The 19166-nt window shown below is 43.9% G+C and overlaps 1 protein-coding gene across 4 annotated transcripts in view; it reads left to right on the forward strand.

Moving 5' to 3' along the window:
- The window catches only part of RAI14 (retinoic acid induced 14), a 201418-nt gene that overhangs the window by 106149 nt on the left and 76103 nt on the right, over positions 1-19166 (forward strand). For all 4 annotated transcript variants that reach the window (XM_010588088.3, XM_010588089.3, XM_010588090.3 and 1 more), the window contains exon 3: positions 15844-15974. In XM_010588088.3, coding sequence (XP_010586390.1) covers positions 15844-15974 — 131 coding nt within the window. The remainder of the gene's footprint in view (positions 1-15843; positions 15975-19166) is intronic.

The following is a 19166-nucleotide window of genomic DNA, read 5'->3' on the forward strand; positions in this document are numbered from 1 at the left end:
GCAAGGTTATGTCATCTGCACACTGAAGGTTGTTAATGAGTCTTCCTCCAATCCTGCTGCCCCGTTCTTCTTCACATAGTCCAGCTTCTCGGGTTATTTGGTCAGCATACAGATTGAGTAAATACAGTGAAAGGATACAACCCTGATGTACACCTTTCCTGATTTTAAACCATGCAGAATCCCGCTGTTCTGTTTGAACGACTACCTCTTGGTCTATATACAGGTTCCATGTGAGTAAAATTAAGTGTTCTGGAATTCCCATTCTTTGCACTATTATTCATAATTTCTTATCATGGATAACACACAGTTATGCCTTTGCATAGTCAACAAAACACAGCTGAACATCTTTCTAGCATTCTCAGCTTCCAGCCAAGATCCATCTGACATCAGCAGTGATATCTCTCATTCCACATCCCCTTCTGAATCTGGCTTGGATTTCTGACAGCTCCCTGTCTATGTACTGCTGCAACCATACTGCTTAGGTATAGGTCTATTGATATCCATCCTTTTATTGACAGGGAATATGCAGCTTAAAGAGATTGTATAACTTGCCAAAATTATATGAATAGTAAATGACAGAAGTATGATTTGAACCCCTGCTTGGCTTACCCCAGAGTCTTGGTTGTAATGAACCTTTGAGGCAAGAGGCAATCATAGAGTAGGCAGTAGGTAGCATACATTGAGGGGAAGAGGGAGCCAGAGTGGGCAGGCTTGGGCTTTGAGAGGAGTAACAGAGTGGGAAAGGAGTGGTGAGTATATTGTAGGACGATTGACAGGAACAAAAACAGCAGGAAACATCTATTGGGAAGTTCAATAAGCAGCTTGACCAAGCAGAGCATTTGTGAGGGTGTGTGATGTGGACCAGAGGGAAAGCTGGGCGTAGTGGCAGTTAAGGTTCGGAACTGATTTAGAAAGGCCTTGAATGGAAGGCTGAAGAGCATGGGGTCTCTTGTTGACCATGGACAGCCATGCATGGTTTTGTATAAGAACGTGAGCTAGAGCAGCAGGCAAGAACAGCTACCAGGGAAGCTGGCATGGGAGAAAGGAAGGGGGAACTAGAGCTGGGAAGGCCAATTGTAAGAGACCATTGAAATGTCCCAGATGAACACTATTTCGTGTCAGAGCCATGGTTCTGTGAGTATCTACATGTGTCAGTCCACCCCAAGAACTTGGCAAGAGAAGGGCCCCAACCAAAGAGCCCAGCCTGATGATACCTGACAGAAGTAGGAACCAAAAAGGTGTTTGTTGAACTAAACTGGATTGAATAAAGGCATTGGTTATAGGAATAGAAAACAGGCTAATTCGAGGCAAACCAGAGAGGCAGCATTGCCAGTCATTGATGACTAATTGGCTAGGAGCTAGAGAGAGAGGAGAAGATGCCAAGGACTCTAGCTTGGGTGACCTGGCCACTAACCATGGCAGGGGATCAAGGAGGAGTCATCAGAGAGGAGGGGTCGGTGAGCTTAGTCAGGCCTCTGTCTCTTTCATCCTGATTGCCTCTTGGTGCTTACTGAGTCTGCATGGGCCAGGAGGTTGCATGCTTAGATTGACCTGCCCGCCTCTGGTTCAGCATTAACATCGGGGTAATTCGTCATAATTGTTGTCAAGGGAAGAGTTATTCTGGCTGACAGTGCAATCACATAGGGAAATTTTTTAAAGTTAGCATTCATATTTTTTTAAAGCAACTTAACCAGTTTAAACTAGTCACCATTGAATCGATTCTGACTCATGGTGACCCCATGTATATCAGAACAGAACTTTACTCCATAGGGTTTTAAATGGCTGACTTTTTTTGCACTTAGATTGCCAGGCTTTTCTTCCTAGGAACTTCTGGGTAGACTTGAACCTCTAACTTTTCGGTTAGCAGCTGAGTGAGTTGACTATTTGAACCACTCAAGGACTCCTTAAAACCAAAACCAGATTCTCTGCCAGCAAGTCGATTCTGACTTACAGCAACCCTATAGGATTTCCAAGGCTGCAAATCTTTATGTAAGCAGACTGCCACATCTTTCTCTCAAGGAGCGATTGGCGGGTTCAAATCGCTGACCTTTTGGTTAGCCACTGAACCATTTAACCACTGCACCACCAGGCTCTTTAGGGACTCCTTAAAGCTACTTAAAATCAAAAAAACAAACTGTTGCCTTGAGTCACTTCCAACTCATAGCAACCCTATAGGACAGAGTAGAACTGCCCCCATAGGGTTTCCAAGGCTGTAAATCTTTACAGAAGCAGACTTGCCACATCTTTCTCCCATGGTGCGGCTGGTGGGTTCAAACCGTTGATCTTTCAGTTCACAGCCGAGTACTTAACCACTGTGCCACTTAAAACTACTAGGTGATTCTAATGTACAGTTCGTGTAGGCACGCTCTTTGAGAAGCATTGGGTTAAACAGTGTATGAGCCAGAATCGACTCAATAGCAATGGGTTTGGTTTTTTTTTTTTCTTGGTACCAAAGACACTACCTGGTGATTTTATGTGAGGAAACAGGAAACAAATCCGTGCAGTGTGTGGTTCCTGTAGAAGGTGGCATTTGGCCTGCAGTCAGGAGGGATGGTGTACTCTGGGGTCATTTTGTACTGCTTTAGCAACCTTCTCTCCATGTGTTACTGTATTGTTCTCCTAGTGCTGCTGCCAGAAATGACCACCATCTGGATAGCTTAACACAACAGGAACTTATTCTTTCGCAGTTCAGGAGGCTGAAAGCCCAAAATCTAGGTGTCAGCAAGGTTGATTTCTTCTGGCGGCTCTGGGGACAAGTCTGTTCCATTCTTTTCTCCTAGCTTCTGGTGGTTGCTGGCAATCCTTGGAATCCCTCAGCTTGTAGACACATCACTCCGATCTCTGCCTTCACATGGCCATCTTCCTTGTATTTCTTTTGTCCTCTCTTCTTATAAGGATACTAGGCATTGGGTTTAGAGAACCAAAAAAAACCAAACCCATTGATTTTTGACTCATAGCAGCCATATAGGACTGAGTAGAACTGCCCCCTAGGGTTTCCAAGGAGCAGCTGGTGGACTCGAACTGCCGACCTTTTGGTTAGCAGCCAAACTCTTAACCACTGTGCCACGAGGGCTCCATTGGGTTTAGGGCCCACCCTGAATCCAGGATAATATTATCTCAAGATCCTTAATAAATTAACCTACAAGGACCCTATTTCCAATAAGATCACATTCTGAGGGCCCAAATGGACATGAATGTTTGGGGGACACTATTTAACCCACTCCAGTCACTTATGACTTATACTTAACTAGGGTTAGGGGCACCAAGTGTGGAACCCTGCCTTAGCCTCCTATCCTAACCTTTGGGTTTGCAAACAAGCAAATGAGTCGTAGGCAATTGGAATACCCTACTCCTGGAAGCTACCCCTACCCCACTGAAGATCCCTGCTCTCACCTATTGAACTAACTGGTTCTGGAAGGGAGTATGTGTGCGTGTGTGTGTGTACATGTCTGTACGTGTGTGTGTGTTTGCATGTGAGGGGAGGGCAAGTAGACGGCCATCAGAAAAACAGAGCAGTCAGATCTCACATAGTTTGTGACTTCAGGCACCTCTTTTGTGTCTTGTTAATTTCTTAGTTATCATTTTGTCCCATGGTAATCCTATACCATCTATGAAGGGCAAGATGCCTGGGCATGATCAAGGCAGGACCACCCTAATCCTCTACGCTGAGCTTTAAGTCAGAGACTTAAAGTGCACTTAAGCAAACTTTGTGGATGAAATCGTTTTGTCCAGATACTTCATGTGAAATCTATATTGTGCCATTTGGATGAAGAGCAGAGCTCAGAAGTTGTGGCTGCTTCTTATGCTCAAATACATGCCAAAAATACTTTTGGTGTGTGCTTGGATTGTAGCCAGATGTGTCTCTGAGCATCCTACGTGCAAGGAAAGCCTCACTCAGGCCTTCAGGTATTTACTGTTACGTGTGTGCCTCCCTGTAAGCACTCAGTGTTTCTTTGAGTAACTCAAGTCCCATTTAGGATTTTTTACAAGAGCTTGCTATTCAAAGAGGCCTATTGTGAACATGTTTGTCAAGTAAACAATCGTGCTGTGATCACTTTTGTATAACTACAGTTTCATATTTGATATTGAATTTGCTTTAGACATGGTTCCTGCATTTTAAAAAGACGTAAAGCACTGGGCTTTTAGTCTTTATACCACGGAACTGATGCCTCTCCCTCTATCTCAAATGGCCTGCCATGCTGTGATCGGGTGTTCTGGTAGGCTTGCTTTTTGGAAGTCTTCCTCAGTGGGAGGCAGGACTGTGCAGTGGTAAGAATATCTGAGGACTGGGTTTGAATTCTAACTCTTCCACTTTCTGACTTTGTAACCTTGAACAAGAGTACTTAAATTTTCTGAGCTTCAGTTTCCTCATCAGTAAAATGAGGGTGACAATACCTACTTCATAGGGTGGTGTGTTGATTTTACCACAAACTGGGTGGCTTAAAACAACAAAAATTTATTTTTCTCACAGTTCCGGAGGTCAAAAGTCCAAACTCAAGGTGTTGATCTCCCTGAAGACTCTAGGGAAGAATCCTTCATAGCCTCTTCCTAGCTTCTGGTGGTTGCTGGCAATCCTTGGTTTGCAGCTACATCACTCTGGTCTCTGGCTCCATGGCCTTCTTCCCGGTGTCTCCTCTGTGTCTTTAAATCTCTGTCTCCTTATAAGGACACCAGTCATTGGATTTAGAGCCCACCCTAATCCAGTAGGATGGCATCTTAACTTGATTACTTCTGTGGAGACCATATTTCCAAACAAGATCGTGTTCTGAGGTTCAAATGGCCATGAATTTGGGAGGGTGGGGACACTGTTCAATCCAGTATAGGTGGTTATGGTGACTTAAATGAGATCAATTCTTTTTGACACCTGGAAGGGATTAACATAAGTAGGAACTCGGTAAATCTTAGGAAGCCATGTCTTCTCATGTGTTTGGCCCATTTGCTTTACAGCCTTCATCATTCACTTCTCAGTTGACAATGACTGTTCTTTAGTTATGCTGGGCCACCCTCATCTCATCTTCTTCACTGCCTTTTAAAGACCTCTGAGTTGCCCCAGGAGAGCCCTGGTGGCACAGTGGTTAAGCACTTGGCTGCTAACCAAAAAGTCAGCGGTTCGAGCCCACCAGCTGCTCTGTAGGAGAAAGATGTGGCAGTCTGCGTCTGTAAAGATTTACAGCCATGGAAACCCTGTGGGGCAGTTCTCCTCTGTCCTGCAGGGATGTTACAAGTCAGAATTGACTCTACAGCAACAGGCTGTGTTCCTCCCTGATATTTTCCTAGGATTTTGGATTCTGGCTCTCTATTTTCATTTCTTCTGTCTGTTGCCATCATCCTGGGAACTCTAACATTCATATAAAGAACACGTCCAACACTCCACCTCTGGTCTGTAAGGCTATTCCCTGGGCCTTGTCCTTACCCATCCCTGATCCTGCTATCGTTTCATGTCCCCTCTCACTGGCACCTGCCATCCTGTGGCCTCTGGATCTCTGCTTTACCTGTCTTTCCAGTCTCCAGTCATGGATCAAGCCAACCACCCCTTGCTCCCTTCTTAACCGATGCTTCCTGTGAAAAATCACACAGCACTACAAAGTGGTTTCTTTATGGAGTCATAATTTCCACTCTCAGCTGGACCTTCAGGGCTCCTTGAAAACCCCTTTACTCATTTTAAGTGGCTTTCCTTTCTCATTTCCCCCAGGAGCTATTGGCAACGTTAACCTTTTTCCTCAAGCTTCTTAGCCCACCACTGATCCTGGTTACTTTGCCTCCTGTATCCCCAAGAAAACATAAGCCTTAAAGCACAAACTCTGCCTTCCTTTCTGTGAGTCAATAGCTCATTCTCTTCTTCCTCCTTACTATTTCAGAGGCAGAGCTCAACCTTCATTTGTAGAGATCGGCTTTCTGCCTGGCTCCAGTCATGATTCCAGCCCCTTTTATCAGTTATCCACACCCGCCTATGTTCTCACATATATTCTCTGCTTTGTCTCTTCTCTTTTTTTTTCTTTCCTCTCTTTCTTTCTTTCTTTCTTTCTCCCTCTTTGCCCACTGACTCCTTTGCTGCTTCAATCTTTAAACACATTCAATTTTTCTTCATCTTAAAAAGTTCCTTCCTTCGTTTTCCTTTCTATTGAACTGCCTTAGCTCTCTCTTCTTGAGAGAACCAACTGTATTGTAAATTGTGTGACTTTACGCAAGTTAAAAAAAAAACCTTCTCCATGCCACAGTTTCCTCATCTATAAAATGGGCTAATAGTACCTACCTCATGGGGTTATTGTGAAGATTAAATTATGATGTAATAAGTTGCTAGCACTATAAATTACTAGCTCTTCTTAGTAGTAGTGGTATCCTCTCAGGGCTTTCATAGGACTCAGTTTACAGCACTGGTCTAGCAGTGGCAAATCGTAAGTAATTATTGGGTATGTTTCTGTCCTCAGAAGTCTGTGAGCTCCTGGGGACCAAGATTATTTCATGTCCATCTTTTTATCCCTAGGACTTAGCATAATACTTGATATAAAAAACAAACAAACAAAAAACAGTTGCCAAGGAGTCGACTCTGACTCATGGTGACCCCATGTGTGTCAGAACAGAACTGTGCTCTGTGGGGTTTTCAACAGCTAATTTTTCAGAAGTAGATCACCAGTACTTCCAAGGCATCTCTGCGTGGGCTTGAACCTACAACTTTTCAGTCAGCAGCCAATCACATTAACCGTTTGTACCACCCAGGGACCTTTAATATATAATGGATACTAAAGAAATGAGTTGTTGAACCGCTTGAATTGGATGAGACTCTCTCTCTCCCTGAAGCGTAAAGCTGGCCTCATCTATTCCCAGGCTTATCTCTGCCCCCATCAGACCATGCTTTGACCTCATGTGACATAGTCTTTAAACAAAGAGTAGCATTTTAACATTCATCACCGTAGTCAGAGGAAGGAACTTGGCAGGATGATGGAGCCTTAAAGTACATATGTAGACCTAGATAAAGGAGTCAGTGGAGAAGGGGTGAATCAATAATGGCTCCTGCGGTACAAGGAAGAAAAACAAAGCTGCTCAATGAACAGCTCTGAATCAAGTGTTTACTATGTAGCAGGCGGTGGGTGAGGGCCAGGAGCCCAAAGTTAAAGAAGACAGATGCTGGCCATTGACCATGCCCTGGAAGCCCCAGTCCAGCGGGAGGTTGACAGACCTTTAGAGATAATTTAAAAAATCCTACTGAATTACAGCTGTGCTAAGTGCTGTTGAAGAGAAGCATGGGAGGGCCAGACGAGGAGAGCTAACTGCCCCAGGTGGCTGGGGAGGGCTTAGCAGAAGGGTGCAATGAGCAGGAATAGCTTGGTGAAGTCATGGAGGGAGTGCCCAGAGGGACCAGCCTATTTCTGGATGGACCTGTTTATAACTATGTGTTATGTCTGTGACGTAGTTTATAGCGTTTCTGTGAAAGACCACAGGAATCACTGATGCCGTCAGTTAAAGGGGGGTGATGGATTAGTTGTACATCAGGCACACCTGTTTCATGATAAGTAGAAGAGACAGTGAGCTGCGTGTGTGAATAATCTGAAGTAAAACGTATAGAAGGGGAACTGTCATTTTAGATGGCCTTATCATGTATCAGTGTGAAGTAACTTAAACGCTATATGGAAGGCTCTTTTTGAAACTACTGGACTTGCCGAAATGGGAGAATTGTCAAATGAATGTCATGGTGTATTTGCTAGGTTTTCCAGGAACACTAAAGAGAACAGTCTTGTAAGGCCTTACTTGGCTCAACTTGCTCTTTCCACTGTCCAGTAAATACATCTTGCATTTTTCCATTGCCATGTCTTGTCTTCCCTCCATTAACCTAATATTACTCATGGCAAGGTCTAGTTTGTGATCCAGTCCAGAAGCCTCCCCTGCCTGCCTGGCTGAGAGTTATCTTTCCCTTCTTTGGTGCCGGTTCTCTGTTTCGCTCACTTTACCACATCCAGTACCCTGTTTTGTATTGTTGGCATAGTTCTCACGGCTACATTTTAGGAAAGACTGTGCTGCCCATATAAAAGGCACTGAGTATTTACTGAATGAATGAACGACAGGAATTAGGTCTCAGTTATTTTTGTAACTTCTATAGAATCTTATTTATTACTTTGCACCTAATAGATAGATACACGGGGGAATCCTCACCTTCCATGCAAGAGACTGGGTTAGATTTTTGGCCAGTGTACCTCAAGCACAGCCACTGCCCATCTATCACGGGAGGCTTATGTGTTGCTGTGATGCTTAACAGGTTTCAGCAGAGCTTCAAGACTAAGATGAGAAAGAAAGGCCTGGCGATCTACTTCCAAAAAGTCAGCCAGTGAAAACCCTATGGATCAGTACAGTCTGAACCCCAACTGATCAAGGGGATGGCACAGGACTGAGCAGCTTTTTGTTCCACTGTGTATGGGGTCACTATGAGTCAGGGCTGACTCAACAGCAGCTTACAACATGAGTACTGGGTGGTATAGTCACCAGGGGAAAATATCACCTGGGCCTGCAGCCTGCCTGTTTGTTGTCCTCTGTCTTAAAATGATGAGGCGTGTGTTATTTATTTATTATTATTTCGGGGATGGCATGAATCTGAAGATTTCCCAGCCAAAACACTGTCAATTTTGTCTCACTTTCATCTTGGCCTTGCTGATTATATTGGCGAAACAGTCTGGTCTCCGTGAGTTGGAGGGAAAAATGCAGCTCTTCCAAAGATAATCTCTCAAGTAGACTCCTCCAGGTGGCTGCTCAAACAGATGAACAGACCACGAGCTATTCTAATTTGGGATGGTTTGAGTTTGAAAGCAAGTCAAAGAAGCTCTTTCTCATCCTGGACTGCTCTGTGCCACTAGATTATTTTGATTGGATTGATACAGTACAAAACTCAAGCCTGCCCACCAACCAGATGTCTGTGACCACTGGCTTTCTGCAGGCTTTTCATTTCCCAACGATTAAACCAAAATAAAAAAGGTGATGCCATGTCTGGCCAAGGGCAGACATTGCCGGCTGCCAAAGCCCCAGTCTTCATCACACAGTTGACAAGGAGTCTGCTACCCTGGACGAGGCAGGCAAGGCTTCCAAGAGGCCAAGTTTCGAGGGAAAACTCTTAAGCAAGAGGATGTCATTTGGAAATGATTTGATTAATAGGAAACTTACAGGCCAGCCATTGAAAATCTCATTTGTGATATATTAGCAGGAATGTTTGGAGCCCACATGGAGGGTAAGGCCTTCCTTTCCCACATGCCGCCCTTCATAGCTGACACATTACACATGTCTCTGGAACGTAACATATGGCTTCCTGAACTTGCAAATGGGGCCTGACGTGCTCTGTTGAAATAGCATCTGTTTAAACAGTCTCCTGGAAAAGTGAGACATAGTCAATAAAATAGTTAATTTCATGTCTGTGAATGTTTCTCTAGGGCCCCTTAAAATAGGATTTTTTTTTTTAAGTAGAAATTTTGCAGATTTAATTTTGAATTAAGGCATTGTTTACCTCTGAAACGGCAATGGACCGTCAGTCCTAAATTGTAAATGTTAAGATTCATTGAACGTTCATCAAGAAGGAACACTGCATGTCATCTCATTCAAGGATGATCATAACCACCGTTTATTGGGTTTTTTAATTGGGTGCCTAATGTGTGCCAGACCCTGTACGTATATTACATCTAATTCCCAAGATTATTTGCAAATAGGTAGGATTTTCCTTGTTTTAGAGATACGGAAATGGAGACTCAGAAACATTGGATGACCTGGACTTGCTCAAGGCCACCTAAATAGGAAGGAAGCACCCAGTGCTTCCTTCTTAATTGACTGTGGGAGCAGCTGGGTGGGAAGAGGGAGAGCCCCAAGGGTGGCATGACTGGGCCTCTCCACTTGGAGGAACTTCAGGGCTTGTCTCTATGGGAGTCCAGTGTCAGTCCTTACCCCCATGTATGAGTATGCCTTAGAGGTTTGCACACACTGTTGGATTGGCTTAGAATGGATTAGTCATTTGGATTAGAATGCAGCATCATTCTGACAAATTGGAAAAATGTGAGTCACAGGAGAATGTTGGTGAGGCCAGGGCTAAAATCGAACTCTTAAACTGCTCAACAGGAATCCTAAACTTGACTATGCTGGGCTTTGTGTCCCTGAGGTTTTAAAGAAAATCAGAATATTAGCTTAGGACCGGCTGATGTAATTCATGCATGGCGTGGAGCACAGGCAACAGGAGAATGTTGTTTTATGTCTCCCAAGCTTCATCTCTTCCCTCTCCATCCCAGCTTCAACCGGAAGGGGTGATAGCGTGGAGGTCCCTGGGAATGACCACATCTCCTCACAGGGAACTTGGCAGAGGAGGTGCTGCCTCTCTTGCCTCTTATTAAACAGGAGCAACTGTTTCTAAGCATCTCCCCTTTGAGGACTTTGGGTGTGAGTTGGGAAGTAAGGAACAAACTGGGATAAGAAAAACATGGTGGAAGGTGAGGCGCAGTGAGAGAAGGGAGCAGGGTGGGGCCACAAGGAACTGGAGTTGAGCTCAGAAATGAGTCTGAAGTAAAAGGTAACTGTCTTAGTTTCTTAGGGCAGCTGTAACCCACAAACTGGGTAGCTTAAAACAATAGACATTTATTGCCTCACAGTTCTGGAGGCTAGTAGTCCAAATTCAGGATGTTAGCAGGGCCACGTTCTCGCAAAGGATCAAAAGGAAGATCCTTTCTTGTCTATTCCAGCTTCTGGTAGCCACAGGTGTTCCTTGGTTTGCAGCCGCAGCGTAACTGTTGTCATGTGGCTGTCTTCTCTCTGTCTCTCTATATCTTGTCTTTTCTTTTTTAAGGACACCACTCATATAAGGATTAGAACCCACCCTATTCCAGTATGAACCTTCTGTTAACTGATAACATCTTCAGAGACCCTGTTTCTAAACAATGTCACATTCACAGCTGCCAGGGGAAGGACTTCAACATATCTTTTTGGGTGATAGAATTCAATCCATAGCAACAACTCTTAAGGAAAGCCTAATGTTTATTAAGCTTTTGTGGGAGACAAAAGACCTAGTCCTGAAAGCAGAAAGTGTGAAAAATTCTCTCTGCCCTGATCCCCTTCCTTAACAACATGTTGTGGAGGAAGAAAATCCTTGCAAGTAAATTCTCTGGTTAGCATTAGCATAGGTTTTAGCTGTCCCCAAACTTGCAGTAGGAATCATCTAGAGCACTGATTGAACCTAAGGGATTCCAGGGCTCTACCCCAAACCACAGAGCAGAATCTCCAACAGTGGGGCCTGGGAGTCGGCGTATGTAGTGACACCCCAGGGAAGGGCACTGGGTTCACCCTGGTTGGACGTATAAGGCCTGGCTCGTTAGTTGTAATGAGATTTGGAGGAAGTATACACATGATTAAAATCTTAAAAAGCTAGAAAAGTAAAAAAAAAAAAAAAAACCAGTGAAGGAGTTGATATTATTTAGCCAATAAAACAAAAATCTGAAACATGGTTTACTAATTATTTGCAAAAGAATGAAAGACTTTTATAAATGGAAAAAACAGGTATTTGTTAAGGCTGGATAGATTTAGGTTTGAGGTGATGGAAATGACCTGGAATTAGATAGTGGTGATAGTTGCACAATGTAGTGAATATACAAAAAACCACTGGATTGTATACTTAAAACGGCAAATTTTCTGTCATGTGAATTATATTTCAATAAAAAAGAACAGTAATAACAGAGAGACTTAGGTTAATCAAGAGGAAGAACCTTCTGGTAAAATCAGCAACCAATACTGAGCACTTATTCGGTGCCGTGGGGGTAAGAAATCAAAACTGCTGTCGGTCCCTTTAGGGAGCCAAAGAGAGGGAGCTAAAATGAGCGCACACGGATCCCTAGGAGGAAGACAGGATGCGGTATTTCATCACGTCTAGACTGTGGGCTTCAGAGATGAGCAGTAGGTGGGCCCTGGGGACGCAATGGAGTAGAGAAGCAGACAGAGGTCACCAGGAAAGGCTTGAGAGAGTCTGCAGGGTAGATCTAGGCTTTAAAAGTCAGCCTCATTGGAGGCAGCTGAGGTGACAGAGCATTCTAAAGCAGTGGCTTCCAGCTTTTTTCCCATTGTGATCCCCCTGTAAGAAATATATTTTACAACACCACCCAGTACACATATACATATAACGAAAGTTTCCTAAAGCATTTAACCCTACTGGATGTTATACATGTGGTCCTTTCTCGTTCCCTCTCTCTCTTTTCCTCCCTCCCTCCCCTATTTTATTCCTTTAAATGTTGGCTATAACCCATGAATGAGTTGAAAATACCGCCCTAAAGGGCGGAGGAGACTACTGGGAAGGCAGAGCTAAGCCTGCCCTTTGAAAGGAGCAATAGTTAGAGGAAAGGGTTTCATGAGAGATGGTGGGAGGTAACATGGTTAATGTGATGGGGGTCTCTGGAAGTCTTCAGTGATTCTGGAGTGTGAATAAATTACTTTGGGATGTGTGGCCAAATTTCAAACCACCTATTATCCTGACCAGCCCTACCTTTGGACAGTAAATTGAAATAAACAACACACACACACACACACACACACACACACTCTCTTTCTCTCTCAAGGTTTGATTTCAATTTGGAACCACTCATCTAGGAAATGGAGGTGATGGAGAGGAATTTGCTTCTGGATTCTTAAGAGTAATGGCATTTAAACAAAACATCTGTTTTGTCTCTGCTTGTGACTGACCATGAAATTTTTGGTGTAGAACAAAGCACCAGATAGATTGGTTATACAGAAGCTGTAGGTAAAATCTCTGGGCTGGTTCAGAAGAGGGACGTAATGGAACTTTGAAAGCTGTGCTTCTCAAAGGGGTCTGCAATGGCTAGTAGTGCGTGTTGTTGTTAGTTGCCATTGAGTCGATTCCTACCTGTGGTGACTCCCTGTGCACAGAACAGAACTGCTCCTTAGGTTTTTTAAGGCTGAGATCTTTTCAGAAGCATGTCGTCAGGAGTGCCTGCCAACCTTTCCCTTAGTAGTTGAGCGCTTAACTCTTTACGCCACCCAGTGACCCCTAGTTGTACATAACAGAGCTTACTACAAGTGTAAAGAGTATCGTCTCCCAGGACCAGAGAACAGTAAGTTACTAGCAGCTCCCTGCTAGCGCTGGCCAGCACCTCCGTGATTTCACCTTGGGAAGACCCACTACTCAGAATCTTGATTCCTGAATCAGAGGTCTAATTGGGAGCCTTTAGCCTCCACGCTTTAGCCTCCTTGTGAGAATTTTACAAGTAAAATCTTACCTCTTTCACCATTTTGCAACAGATAGTCTATTTTTTTTAACCTAGTTTATCTCTGGGTAGTGCAAACAGTTAACGCACTCAGCTGCTAAGCAAAAGATTGGAGGCTCGAGTCCACTCAGAAACACCTTGGAAGGAAGGTCTTTCAAAAAACCAGCCATTGAAGACCTAATGAAGCCCAGTTCTACTCCGACACACATGGAGTCGCCATGAGTCAGAATCAACTCCACAGTAACTGGTTTCTACTGCAGGTTTGCCCTGCCTTCCCAGTTCGTTCTGAACTGGTCTCTTGGCCTTCAGTATCTGTAGCGCTCCTCCTTCTCCTCTTCCTGGTGCTCACCACACACCCACCTGTTGAATGGCATTGCAGATTTTTTGTTAAACATTGGATGTGTGTGGCCATGCCGTCTTCTCTTCATCCGCTGCAAGAAAAAAGTAACTCCTGGTCTGCACTGAGGAGAGACTTCTGCAAAAGAGAAGAATTTTAGACTTCTAGAATTGTGCCATCGACCTTGTCCTCCAAAGCGCAGGGAAGAGAAGATCTTCCTTGCTATATCCTATAGAAATGGAATGCCTTAAAGACCTGTATGTAACTAATTTTATGGAACCCCTGCGGTTGGATTTTTCTCTGCTGAAGAGTTCAGTGCTTGGCAGCACACAGAGAAAAAATCCTTTCATGTGGCCTCCCCTCTGCTCGAGTACTTTCAGTCTTGTCCTCTCAGATTCAGTAACCTTTTGATCTTCCCAATCCATTTTTAATTTGGTCACTCTAGGTCAGGGAAGCGTCTTAAACGATTGAAGAATTTTGCCTCTTAGAATAATGTAGGTAGGAATCATTGGTCTTAAATGTATTTCAGTCAACTTAATCCTTAGCAAAGTTTGGTTTGAAGAATTTTATGGATTAAGCATTTTGAGCTTTAGGGGGATTTCCTGCTGGTCATGGAGTCCAAAGACTGAGGAGACTGAGGTACAGGTTATGGGTGACAGCATGTATACATGTCAGTCTGGAGTTCTAAACTTCAAATTCATGCCAAGTAGAAGCACTGCTAATTTTCTTCCTCTTCCCTGAGTCGCAGTGGTTAAAAGTGCTTAGATGCTAACTGAAAGGTTGGTGGTTTGAACCCACCGGCTGCTCAGTGGGAAAAAAATGTGGCACTTGGCTTCCTTCCGTAAAGATTTATAGCCTTGGAAACCCTATAGGGCAGTTTTCCTCTGTCCTATAGGGTCCCTTTTTTTTTTTTTTTTTAAATAGGGTCACTATGAGTCCGAATAGACTCCACAGCAGTGGGTTTTTGGTTTTAGCCCTGAGTCCTGAGAAATGGGTGTAGCCCAGTCCCGAAACTCTCCGAGATGCAAAATTCTCCCCTAAACATCCATTGTGAGCCTTGACGGCACGTGGGTTTTCTCTGAGGCGCGGCCTCTAAGCTGGGGCTGGAGGGGTGACGGGGACCTTTAGTGGATTGAGAATACACTCCTGAGGCCCTGGAAGACTGTAATCTGGTAAAAATCCCTTATTATAGCTTTTAAATCTCTAGTATCTCCTCTGTCTGCTTCTCTGTAGTAGTCCACGGTGAAGCCTTTAATATGAAACACCTAGAGGTCCTTATCTGCAGGGTCACAAGGAAGAGGCCGGCCAGGAGAACTGTCAGTGGAAAGCTTTGGGGAGGAAGGTAGCAACTCTCCCCAGAAGGTGGGGTCCAGAACTGAAGGGCCAGGAAGTAGCCTTACTCTCAGAGGCCTGCTGCAAGAGAGGGCTGACATATCTTTTCTCCCTCCTCTACCTCTTTAAACCTTTGTACTGCCTACACCAGCAGAGGATTCCCTAAAGCACTGATTTTATTCTGTTATTCCTCTGCTCCAGAACCTTCCATGGCTCCCTGCTGCCTAATTACTCATATAGAGATGTTCTCATTCCCTCCTAAGAGTAAAAACTAGCTTTGGTGCACATGAAAGGTTTACAGTCGCTATAATGTACAGAGTCATTCTGATGGGTTGGAGTTGTCGGTGGTGGAGGCTCTGCTCAAGGCTGGTTGATGTTTAATAGCTTGCTCAGGAAGAAACTTTCTTTCTGGTAGATGTTTTGAGTCAGTAACCTGGATGGACAGCTCCTTAGAAATTAGTATACAGCTCAAAAATCAGGGCCCAGGAAATAGGGAAGAGTGGTAGTAAAAGCCGCTAAAGAATGAGTGTGTATAAAACCTCAGGTAACCTTTAGCTGTTGGGTGGTTTGGTTCTGTAACACAGTGGACAGAGTGAGCTGTTGACGAGGTCAAAGGCCAAAGTTCTGAGAAGCCAGCTGTCCACTTGGGCTAGAAATAAGCTAATGTGTAAACTGGTCTATCTTCCCAACCTCAGCGAACGGAAGTAACTTCATCTCAGAGTTGGTGACCAGCCACTCTTTCATTGAACTGTGGATGTTTTCTTTTGGAAAACCGGTCTTGGGTGTCTCAATGGTGAAGGGGAAGGTATTTTTAAAGTTACCCATTTAGGGGCGGGTTTTGATTTGAGTGATGGAGGGTTCGGGAGCTGAGGGGGACTAAGGTTCTCCAGGTAGCATGTCTGTGGCCACTGGTGTTCATTAGCTCTGTGTCTTCCCTTTCCTCCATAGATCAATGAGTGGAACAAGAACGATGACCGGCTGCTGCAGGCTGTGGAGAATGGAGACACGGAGAAGGTGGCCTCGCTGCTGGGCAAGAAGGGGGCCAGCGCCACCAAGCAGGATAGTGAGGGCAAGACTGCGTAAGCTGAAAACACTGGTTTCTAAATGCCATTTCTGGGTTTTCAAAGTGTTCTCTGGAATCCTTAGTATCCATGGAAGGATTTCACAAGTGCCTGTGTGCGGACTTTGTGAAATTAACACGTAGTCCCTGACTTACTAAGTATTCGAGTTCCAAGTTGCAGCGCACCGCACTTTGTGACCATCCTTTTTTTTGGTACATCTTATTGTGAGTACTGTATTTTTACGCAAGTAATGTGCACCTTGTACATTTGGCTGTCAACCACACTGTCTCCCCCAACGAGGTATTTTCATAAGTGCCACCCTGCCAATTTTTTTTTTACACGTTGCTGTAAAAAAAAAAAAATAGTATTGTGCAGGTAGGAGATACCTTGTTGGGGGAGGGAGCTGTTGGCAAGTAAACATAGAGGGTGAGCATTATTTACGTACAATACAGTAATATATCCGACGTGCAGAGTTGCAGCATGTAATTTGCTGATGTTATCATTATCCTGCCAACCCCCCAAAAACACATAAAGATTGAATTTAAAAAGATTCTGTTAATAAAAGGCAATAATACTAAAAACAAAACAAAAAAAAGCCGAGGTATTCGACTTACATCAGAACCAACGTAGGATAGAGTCATTGGAACAGAATCATGTCCTAAGCTGGGGAATATCAGTACTGACCCCCGCATGTTAAAACTATATATGGGGGGTATTTTAGTCTCATTAATTCTCTTCAAGTTGCAAATTACACACTGGGATTTATGTGCCTTGAATTGCTGTATTTGTTCCTAGGTATAATCAAAGATTTCACCAAAGAGCAAATAGCACCAGGATTGCAACCAGTTGGAAGGTGGGAAATGGGCTCCTTGTAATTACACCATTGTCGTGTGCCATCAAGTCAGTTCCCACTCATAGCAACCCTATAGGACCGAACAGGACTGCTCCATGGGGTTTCCCAGGCCAGTAATCTTTATGGGAGCAGATAGCCAGGTCTTTTCTCCTGTGGAGTAGCTGATCAGTTTGAACCACCGACTTTTCAGTTAGCAGCTGAGCGCTTAACCATTGTGCCACCAGGGCTCCTTTGTAATTACAGTAGTAGTATGAATTTTGCTTTATAATTTGTCATATGTGGTATTCTGCTCCTGCCCACCATTATTATATATTGCCCATCAAATATATATATATGTATGTGTGTGTGTGTATATATATATATATATATAAACCCATTGCCATTGAGTTGATTCCAACGCATAGCAACCCTATAGGACAGGGTAGAACTTCCCCATAGGGTTTCCAAGGAGCAGCTAGTGGATTCGAACTGCTGACCTTTTGGTTAGCAGCTGAGGTTTTAACTACTGTGCCACCAGGACTCATGTATATATAATTTTTTTATAACATGGAAAAAAAATTGGCACAGCAGCGTTTACGAAAATACCTTGGTGGGGGGAGGGAGCAGTTGGCAAACTAGCACAGAAAATGCACATTATTTGTGTAAAAATATGGTATGTATCTTTAAGTAGGCCTGGGAACACAGTGGTTATGCACTTGGCTGCTAACCAAAAGGTCTGCTAACCGAAAGGTCGGTGGTTTGAAGCTGACCAGCTGCTCCACAGGAAAAAGACCTGACAGTTTGCTTCCATAAAGATTACAGCCCCAGAAACCCCATGGGACAGTCCTCCTTGGTCTTGTGGTGGGGTCACTGTGAGTAGGGCTATACTCTGTGATGCACAACAAAACAACATGTTTACTCAGGTTGTATTGTAGAGAAATCACTGACTTTGGAGTCAGATAGACTTCTAATATGGACTACCAATATGGATGAGCTGTGTAATCCTTGAACCTCAATTTCTTCACTCTAAAATGGGGATAATATGTAACCACCAGGGTAGTGATGCGTATAGAGCAAGATGCAGACGTAGGTAGTTTGCCCCAGAAGCAGGCTCTGAAACAAGGACTTAAGCACAAGCCGCTTCTATAGCCAGTGATCCCAGAAAGCCTGGAAGGGGAAGGTAACCTATTCAGAGAGTGTTATTGGGCAGGTTACTGTTACAGGAGACTGAGACTCATTGTGCTGAGGACCTCTGAGAGTCTCTTTAGGCTTAGAACAGGGGTCTGCAAACTATTTTTGTAAATAGTTTACAAAACTGCTGCCTGTTTTTGTAAATAAAGTTTTATCGGAGCACAGCCCCACCTGTTCTTTTACGTATTGTTTATGGTTGCTTTTGCACTACAAAGGCAGGGTTAGAAGGCACAACAAAGGAAGTATGGCCCACAAAGCCTAAAATATTTTCTATCTGGCCCTTTATAGAAAAGATTTTCTGACTCCAAATTTAGAGTATGTCTCAGTGTTTATCCAAGGGGTAAGGAAACTAGGGTATTTATCCCAGAGCTCCTTGTCCCTCAAAGGCTGTGGGCTGCTCCTAGCACCATATAATACCCATGGCCAAAGTCTTAAATGATCGGTAAGCTCTCGGTTTACTAAGAGAGTATGGGAGGGTTGCCAACAGCTGTAACTACTCTGTGTAAAAAGTATCCAGACTACAGAAGATGCTTAATAAGTCAGTTCCCTTCTCTTCCCCACCCCCCCACCCCTTTGGTAGTGAACATTTTTTTAAAATATGTGTTTTGGATGAAAGTCTACAGTGCAAATTAGTTTCTCATTCAAAAACGTATGCACAAATTGTTTTGTGACATTGGTTGCAATTCCCACAGTGTGTCAGCACTCTCCCCCTTTCCCTTTCTACCCCAGGTTCCCTGTGTCCATTCATCTGGGTTTCCTGTTCCGTCCTGCCTTATCGTCTTTGCTTTCAGGCAGGTGTTGCTCATTAGATCTCCTATACTTGATTGAACTGAGAACCATGTTCTTCATGTGTGTTACTGTTTGTTTTATAAGCCTGCCTAACTTTTGGCTGAAAGGTGGACTTTGGGAGTGGCTTCAAGCCTGAGTTACCAGGGTGTCCAGGAGTCTCTTCTCCTCTTATCCTAAATTATTGAGTCCCAATCCTGACAGCTCCTGCATTAGAATCACCCAGGGTACTTTTTAAAAAACAGTATTGCCCTGTCCCACTTGAGGTTCTGAACCACTTGGTCTGGAGAGAGGCCCAGGAATCATTATTTTTAAAATGTTTCCTGTAGATTCAGCCAGAAAGGAGAACCATCATCTAGAATTTAGATTGATTGTAGATTGATGAATAGGTAGTAAGGATA

The sequence above is a fragment of the Loxodonta africana genome, chromosome 2 (assembly GCF_030014295.1).
Source record: "Loxodonta africana isolate mLoxAfr1 chromosome 2, mLoxAfr1.hap2, whole genome shotgun sequence".
NCBI classification, from domain to species: Eukaryota; Metazoa; Chordata; class Mammalia; order Proboscidea; family Elephantidae; genus Loxodonta; species Loxodonta africana.